The sequence below is a fragment of the Schistocerca americana genome, chromosome 2 (assembly GCF_021461395.2).
Source record: "Schistocerca americana isolate TAMUIC-IGC-003095 chromosome 2, iqSchAmer2.1, whole genome shotgun sequence".
Lineage (NCBI taxonomy): Eukaryota > Metazoa > Arthropoda > Insecta > Orthoptera > Acrididae > Schistocerca > Schistocerca americana.
Window position 1 is genome coordinate 566,907,848 of NC_060120.1, and position 9,448 is coordinate 566,917,295.

At 41.3% G+C, this 9,448-nt stretch overlaps 1 protein-coding gene across 1 annotated transcript; it reads left to right on the forward strand.

Annotated features, from left to right (window-relative positions):
* The first annotated feature begins 2,226 nt into the window (after positions 1-2,226).
* On the forward strand, positions 2,227-3,015 carry LOC124594178 (putative gustatory receptor 28a). The gene has a single exon (XM_047132535.1). It carries the CDS (start codon positions 2,227-2,229, stop codon positions 3,013-3,015), a length of 789 nt encoding a protein of 262 aa, XP_046988491.1.
* The last annotated feature ends 6,433 nt before the right edge of the window (positions 3,016-9,448 follow it).

Here is a 9,448-nt window from a genome sequence, read left to right on the forward strand (position 1 = left end):
CCACGCTGCCCTCCAATACTAAATTGGTGATCCCTTGATGCCTCAGAACATGTCCTACCAACCAATCCCTTCTTCTAGTCAAGTTGTGCCACAAACCTCTCTTCTCCCCAATCCTATTCAATACCTCCTCATTAGTTATGATCTACCCATCTAATCTTCAGCATTCTTCTGTAGCACCGCATTTCGAAAGCTTCTATTCTCTTCTTGTCCAAACTATTTATCGTCCATGTTTCACTTCCATACATGGCCACACTCCATACAAATACTTTCAGAAATGACTTCCTGACACTTAAATCTATATTCGATGTTAACAAATTTCTCTTCTTCAGAAACGCTTTTCTTGCCATTGCCAGTCTACATTTTATATCCTGTCTACTTCGACCATCATCAGTTATTTTGCTCCCCATTTCTCCTGATAACGACGTCCTCTTGAGTAGTCCCCGCCCGGAGATCCGAATGGGGGACTATTTTACCTCCGGAATATTTTACCCAAGAGGATGCCATCATCATTTAACCATACAGTAAAGCTGCTATCCGTGCAGTAAAATTACCTCCCGAGGCATGACGTTGCAATTTATTACTTCTTTGCTACTAATGGTATTCGACACATTTTAGAGACGTTATGCACATATACCAATGAGTGTAGGTGCAAAATTATACATATCATTCACCTACAAAAGGTTCAGGATATATGACGTCATAAAGAATGAGGTGCGTGAAAAACCGCAACATTGTGCATGACGTTGAATATTCCTTCTTTGCCACTAATTCTGTTCGTAATACATTTCGCATTCACTGCTAAATGTACCTACAACGTTATATCATCGTGCGACACAGTACAGAACCTATGACCTCATAAATATTAATCAAAAGACCAGACGCTGCGTGGTACGAGCTTTGACGCACAGGTATAATCTGCGTTTTCGTTTGCTTTCAGTGAGTCACATTGATTAGCTTGACATTTTGCTCTTGTAGCGGTAATGTTGAACACTATTAATATTAATAAAAAGATGTAGTCAGATATTCGTTAATATTAATATTTTCTCTTGATTTACGTAGGAATATCTATCCTACGGGAAGTGAATCTGGATTACAAACATTTCGATTGACACAATTCCTAGCCGAGTGGTGTTCAACAATGCATTCAGATTTCTTTAGCGATACTATATCCCAAATTTGTATGTTTTTGCAGCCATCGATGTTTGCCCTAACGAACTGCTTATTGTGTAGCAAGATCGGTTTTGAATGAAAGAGAAAATAACGTTTGCTTGCACAATTCTCTGTATTGAACCGTACAAAGGAATCAAGAGCAATTACATTAACAGCTGGGCAAGTTGGAGAATTTCACATTCTTCCTTTTCTCAGTAGTAAATGGATATATGCAGTATTACACTTCCACTCTCGTGGAATAATATTAAAGAGAAATTTGATATTGAGAAGCAGTTATTATATAGTGCTAACTTCATTTCACGATAAAGATGAGGTCATAACAGCGGAGTGCTATTTCACCGTTATTAAACGTAGCCTGATACTTGTTATTCGATCTGTGCCATACAGCGATATCAGATTAATGAAAATCGTTGGTAGCGTTTGTTTTAAGGCCAGGGCAGTTGCTAAGCAACGTCGTATCGTCAGCGAGGAACTTATATGGCTGAAAAACTTTTTGTTAGCGGGACACCCTGTATCCACGGGGGATGACTTAAACCTACTGACCGTTTCGTGGTCTCCCTAAGATGACAGGAAGATATTAGAGAATAATTCGTTACAAAATCTCTCAGGGTGATTAGAAGTGTTTGCTTGTGTACGAAAACAATCGTTATGCCAATGGATGACGTACCTTTCTGCATAACCCCAGGAACGTGCTACAGGCTGTGGCAGCTCATGGGCATCGCTCCAAAAACCAGAATGCAAGAGGAACCCCGCTGGTGTATTAGTAAATGCCTCGGCAGTTACCTTACAACTTCATCAACATCGCTGATCTTGAGTATCACAGTAAGCATTTTGGATTTTTGTGTATCTTATTACAAAATATACCCCAATATTCCGAAAATCACAATGTTTACAGATGTTCTGACGAAAGTAGTCATGCCTCTTAGACTGATTTCGGGCTTTTTGACCTGTTCGCTCAACAAACTAAAATACTACAAGGGTTTTCTTGATGCCTTGGATCATATTGACGAATTACTGGCTCCAAGCATCACAAATGAAGTGATAAAATTTGGCTATATGACTGTTATAAGTGATGTATTTATGGCCGTGATCTTAATTCTCTCCTCATTTATGACCCTTGGAAAGAGTTTCGGTCAACTTATGATCGTTCAGGTGTTCATAAACAGTTGGGTTATAATCTCTGATTTATTTCTCAAGCAGCAGTTTCTTCTGTCTGTGCTGGAACTGTGGACTCGGTTCAGAACACTGAAGGCTGTCCTAGTGGAGTCACTGTCGACACTGGGAGACCCCAGACTGTCTCAGCTGCTGCTGGGCTGGAGCCAGAAACTTCCACATGTGGAACACAATGGCAGACTGCGAAGGCTACAGCAGGCCCACCTGCTGCTGCAACGTGCTGCTGAGCTGCTGCAGGCTCACGTGTCTCCCACACTCACCTTCCACGTTATGTACAGCATGCTGGGCTGCATCTACAGCAGCTACGAATTGCTCGTCATGCTGGTGGTGCCCCAGGCAGTAGATAATGTACTGGCCGTAACATCTGTAAGTTTTACCATCTGCTGGCTGCTCAGGCACGTGTTTAATCTGGCAACGATGGCGATTGCGTGCTCTGCGCTGGAAGAGGAGGCTGTAAAGATGGCCGAGTTATTGAGGAGGGCTGCAGGAATCACAGAGACCTCCCCTGAGGTGAAGGACTTCCTGAGACAAGTGGAGCGAGGGCTTCGTCCTGTGTTCTCTGCATCTGGTTTGCTGAACATCGACCGGAAATTGTTAGTGACTACCGTCTCTGCAACAACCACGTACCTTATTGTGCTGGGTCAGATTGGTCTTCAGTCAACATTTGGGTAAGTCTGTTATTGATAAACATGTCCTTGACATGCACCGATGCACAAATGCCTCCTTCGGTCTCCTCTACATACTATAAACGATTCTAATTTCTTTTATATACGCATATATCCATGGTTACCAGTTATAAGTATTTTCCATTTGGCTGTCACTAGTGTTGTTTTCTATTATTAGGACCAGCCTCATCACCAATATCTGTGGCAAAGCTGGATGCAATTATGACTGTAGTGCATAGTAGTCATTACTGAAGTCCACATGCATGTACAGTCGAGCTCAAAAGTATCCGAACGACCTGAATTGCCTTTCGCCTCATTCGCATGCAACCCACATAACACAGCTGTCTAGCAGGTCCTCTAATCGCTCCTCGGTACAGTCGTTGGACTATTGAAAATGGTTCCAACAAGTCACCACTAGAAAACACTGCTCTGTATCGCAATAACTCAATATGTAAAGTAATACCACGATACTACAAATATCAGGGAACACCTTATCACAGATAAAACTGTCCTTAAGGCTTGTAAGCTCACATTTATTACAGTAAATGACATACCTGAAATGTTACCACTCTCATTATTACGTCAGATACGTAATGCACGTAGTAAGTTCGTAGTATTCATGATTTCCTCTTCAAAGTAACATACCATACTTATTAGTTAACACAAAATGACATTAAACATTTAAGTTATTCACGGGCAGCTAATTGAGAATATGTATGAACTTCAAATGACACAACGAACCGTCACGTTCTGCATATGGATTCAAACCCATGTCATGCAGGTTAAGCAAAGATTTCGTGACTGACGGTAACTCACAGTTATTCCTGACAGGGCACACAAAGAGTGATATATCTTGGTTTTAGACAGTATCAGTTAGCAAATATCAACTTTAAATTACATAACGTAAACATTTTTAACGTACGCGAATTCCTACCCAGCATCAATTGTCACTGTTAACGAATTACGAGAGATGTTAAATGTTGCTTCTTCACAAGTGACTTACTTGAAATGCCGTGAGGTAAAGCTTTGTGTTGAACAGGGATTCGAACCCAGAACTAATTCGGATTGTTATCGAAGCACAATCAATTGTGACATATTGGATTTTCTCGGCAGTAACTAGATGTAACTGAAATGACGGGATTAAATATTAATTTTTTCGTTCCCAGGACTCCAACCCGCCACCTGTCGCTGTTATATTCTAGACAAAACGAACGTTAAACATGGGTTTGTTACTCCAGCAGCGACATGTGAGCACGTTTGAACTAGAAATAATATGACGAAGAGTCCAGTGCTGACTGGGAATCGAACCCCACACATATCGTTGTTGACTACACACGAAGAAATGTCAGCTACAGAGATTTTTCTCCACGAGCAGCTTGGAATAACATCCGTGAACTTACAGTGATCTCGCAAATAGTTCTATGTCTCGCTGGGAGTAAAAAACGTCAGATATCGTTAGTGTTGACAACGAATAAAAATACATTAAAAATCAAAATTATTATCCTCCAGCAGATAGGTGTTCTCATTTTAGAGCTTGATAATACATAATGAGAACTTTAGAGCCTGGCCAGGATTCGAACCCATTCACGCGCAATATGTAGAGATGCTGAAGAATATGCAGTTCTGAACAAACAACAAAGCACAGTCGAGCTGTATTGTCACGAAGAGATCAAATTCCGCGTTGAGGGCGGTGTGAGTTGTATTCCCAGTTCAGAGCCAATTTTTTCGACATACAGAAGCTCAAATAAAACATGGAATAAGTGTCCTGTGACCCTACATAGGGTTTGTATCTTCACTAGAAATAAATAGCTAGTATAAGAAAGGTTACTGGTGATAGAGTTTCTACATGTCACCACTCCTGACTTTATTGTGGTTCAACCGAACGTCTACTTGGTAGAGAAGGAATATCATGTTTAATGTGACTCCCAGACCACAATGCCATTATACCTTCTTCACTTGGCTTACCCAGAAGCAAATAGAATCTGTCTATTCCTATCAAAAACCATCGGCAAAAGTTGGAATCAAACCCAGACCATAAGTATATGAACCTATCATCAATCCAACAGACCACCAAATTTTCTTCTCGGTGACTCATTTTTCTATCGTAACGCCGTTGCGCCACACTGGACTAGAATTCTGACACACAGGCGCCCTTTAGTGGTCTGCAGCATGTTCAGTACATTCATTTACTTGGTTGACCGAATCGCCATGAACAAGCTGCCTCGGCTACGCAGTGTATACATTTGACTCTATCTTGTAACCGCCAAAATAAAATCATGTAACTGCCACCCACACAGAATTACCAACAGTGTAGGATGCAGAAATTTAAATGGGAAGTGTTCCTTTCCACTTGAGCTACTCTATTACGATATCTGTTTGTTGAAAACGTCGAGCAGTGCAAAAGAAAAGCTGTAGCTGTCTGTCTCTCAGAACTCTAGATCCGTCCATATGCATTATCTCACAGCACTGTGGAATGCAGAAGTTCTGGAGCAATTGTTGTTGACTTCTGGAGCTGCTGTAGGTATGTGTCGCGAGTTCGAATGTATTCACCGCTGAATTTTTTTAAACGGATTTCTGCTGTCTGCTGAAGTTATCAATATAATGGAATATTGAACATAATTCCATTCGCTTCTAAACCCAAAATAGTCGCATGTGGATAAAGGGCTAGCTTCTGCGACATTTTTTCTTTTCAGGTTTAATAGACGCCCAGGCAGCACATCCATCTCGAAACTTTTGTATCATCTGTGGGGAGAGCGCATCGTGCCAAAATACGTCAGGAAAGTATTTCCTTCATTAGCTGCCATGTGGCAGTGGCATCGTATTCTTCTTCAAACCTTGTTGACAGCCTTAACTCGGAACAAGTCCTCTACATGCATGTAAACAGTAAACTGCATTTGCACTGTCAAACTGTTAAAGATTACATCAGAGAATTCGCATATGTTGTTAGTGATTAATTTCTCTCTCATGTTTACTATTGTTTCAACAACACTAAAAGAAACCTTACGAAAATTGTGCACTGTATTATCAGAAATGAAATAAAACTACCCACGATAACCTTATAACGAAAGTCTGTTTCAATAAAACTGAGTCTCTGCACACAAGCGTGCCTCTATCGGCACGAATTAGTAAAATACTACTCACTTAGATTTGGACTGGGTCTATGTTTAATTGGTATGCAACAGGGAATAACAATATTAATCTGCTAATGGCAAACTGCAGAAGCGTCTATAGAAAGGTCCCAGAACTGCTCTCATTAATAAACGGTCACTATGCCCACATAGTACTAGGGACAGAAAGTTGGCTGAAACCAGATGTAAACAGTAATGAAATCCTAAACTCAGATTGGAATGTATACCGCAGAGATATGCTGGACAGTGAGAGGGAGGCGTGTTTATAGCGATAAGAAGTGCAATAGTATTGAAGGAAATTGACGGAGATCCGAAATGTGAAATAATTTGGGTGAAGGTCACGGTTAAAGCAGGCTCAGACATGGTAATTGGATGTCTCTATAGCCCCCTGGCTCAGCAGCTGTTGTGGCTCAGCACCTGAAGGATAATTTGGAAAATATTTCGAGTAGATTTCCCCACCATGTTATAGTTCTGGGGGGAGGTTTTAATTTGCTGGATATAGACTGGGAGAGTCAAACGTTCATAACGGGTGGCAGGGACAAAGAATCCAGTGAATTTTTTTTAAGTGCTTTATCTGAAAACTACCTTGCGCAGTTAAACAGAGAACCGACTCGTGGCGATAACATATTAGAACTTTTGGTAACAAACAGACCCTAACTATTTGAAACAGTTAACGCAGAACAGGGAATCAGTGATCATAAAGCGGTTACTGCATCGATGATTTCAGCCGTAAATAGAAATATTAAAAAAGGTAGGAAGATTTTTCTGTTTAGAAAAAGTGACAAAAAGCAGATTTCAAAGTACTTGATGGCTCAACACAAAAGTTTTGTCTCAAGTACGGTTAGTGTTTAGGATCAGTGGACAAAGTTCAAAACCATCGTACAATATGCGTTAGATGAGTATGTGGCAAGCAAGATCGTAAGAGATGGAAAAGAGCCACCGTGGTACAACAACGGAGTTAGAAAACTGCTGCGGAAGCAGAGGGAACTTCACAGCAAACATAAACATAGCCAAAGCCTTGCAGACAAACAAAAAATTCACGAAGCGAAATGTAGTGTGAGGAGGGCTATGCGAGAGGCGTTCAATGAATTCGAAAGTAAAGTTCTATGTACTGACTTGGCAGAAAATCCTAAGAAATTTTGGTCTTATGTCAAAACGGTAGGTGGATCAAAACAACATATCCAGACTAAAGGCCGAAATACTAAACGTCTTTTTCCAAAGCTGTTTCACAGAGGAAGACCTCACTGTAGTTCCTTCTCTAGATTGTCGCACAGATGACAAGATGATAGACATCGAAATAGACGACAGAGGGATAGAGAAACAATTAAAATCGCTCAAAAGAGGAAAGGCCGCTGGACCTGATGGGATACCAGTTCGATTTTACACAGAGTACGCGAAGGAACTTGCCCCCCTTCTTGCAGCGGTGTATCGTAGGTCTCTACAAGAGCGTAGCGTTCCAAAGGATTGGAAAAGGGCACAGGTCATCTCCGTTTTGAAGAAGGGACGTCGAACAGATGTGCAGAACTATAGACCTATCTCTCTAACGTCTATCAGTTGTAGAATTTTGGAACACGTATTACGTTCGAGTATAATGACTTTTCTGGAGACTAGAAATCTACTATGTAGGAATCAGCATGGGATTCGAAAAAGACGATCGTGTGAAACCCAGTTCTCGCTATTAGTCCACGAGGCTCAGAGGGCCATAGACACGGCTTCCCAGGTAGATGCCGTGTTTCTTGACTTCTATACAGTTTGATACAGTTTCCCACAGTCGTTTAATGAACAAAGTAAGACCATATGGACTATCAGACCAATTGTGTGATTGGATTGAAGAGCTCCTAGATAATAGAACGCAGCATGTCATTCTCAATGGAGAGAAGTCTTCCGAAGTAAGAGTGATTTCAGGTGTACCGCAGGGGAGTGTCGTAGGACCGTTGCTATTCACAATATACATAAATGACCTTGTGGATGTCATCGAAAGTTCACTGAGGCTTTTTACGGATGATGCTGTGGCATATCGAGAGGTTGTAACAATGGAAAATTGTACTGAAATACAGGAGGATCTGCAGCGAATTGACGCATGGTGCAGGGAATGGCAATTGAATCTCAATGTAGACAAGCGTAATGTGCTGCTTATACATAGAAAGAAAGATCCCTTATCGTTTAGCTACAGTATAGCAGGCCAGCAACTGGAAGCAATTAATTCCATAAATTATCTGGGAGTACACATTAGGAGTGATTTAAAATGGAATGATCATATAAAGTTGATCGTCGGTAAAGCAGATGACAGACTGAGATTCATTGGAAGAATCCAAAGGAAATACAATCCGAAAACAAAGGAAGTAGGTTACAATACACTTGTTCGCCCACTGCTTTAATACTGCTCAGCAGTGTGGTATCCATACCAGATAGGGTTGATAGAAGAGATAGAGAAGATCCAACGGAGAGCAACGCACTTCGTTACAGGATCATTTAGTAATCGCGAAAGCGTTACGGAGATGATAGATAAACTAAAGTGGAAGACTCTGCAGGAGAGACGCTCAGTAGCTCGGTGCGGGCTTTTGTTGAAGTTTCGAGAACATACCTTCACTGAGGAGTCAAGCAGTATATTGCTCCCTCCTACGTATATCTCGCGAAGAGACCATGAGGATAAAATCAGAGAGATTAGAGCCCACACAGAGGCATACCGACAATCCTTCTTTCTACGAACAATACGAGACTGGAATAGAAGGGAGAACCGATAGAGGTACTTAAGGTAACCTCCGCCACACACCGTCAGCTGGCTTGCGGAGTATGGATGTAGATGTAGATAGATGCTGTGTCATACTCAAGAGGTACGCAGATGTGGCATTTCATAAACAAAGTTATGTATTCCTAGAAACCCCAAATTTGCTTTTCAGTAGTGGAAAGAGGCGTTACCTGTTGTGCAGCATTGTAATTTTTTCACCATTGCACTATGAACCGAAAGTATTTTCTTACGATTTCCTTATCGATGTTTGATCTGCCTGCTTGTAGCTCTTTCAGAAAAGTGATAAAAAAGTTGCAGTTACTGTGATTGGAACCGCGAACCATAACACACTGTTTTTCACAGGTCAGCACAGGAGATTTCGTCGTCGTTCTAAACAGACAGTTTATAAAACCATCGAGAACATCGAGTTCGCCACAACAGCTGGGGACAAGAAGAACCGCATACCAGTCAAGAGTGTTGCTGCTGCCGCACTTGTCGACGGACCTTGTGTTTTCTGTGGTTGTAGGCTTAATTTTAGTATTGACATTAATGATACTTTCTCACACGGTAATGGTTGGCTCACT

Coding starts and splice junctions, on each gene's coding strand:
- LOC124594178 (XM_047132535.1), top strand. CDS start 2,227: ATGACTGTTATAAGTGATGTATTTATGGCCGTGATCTTAATTCTCTCC.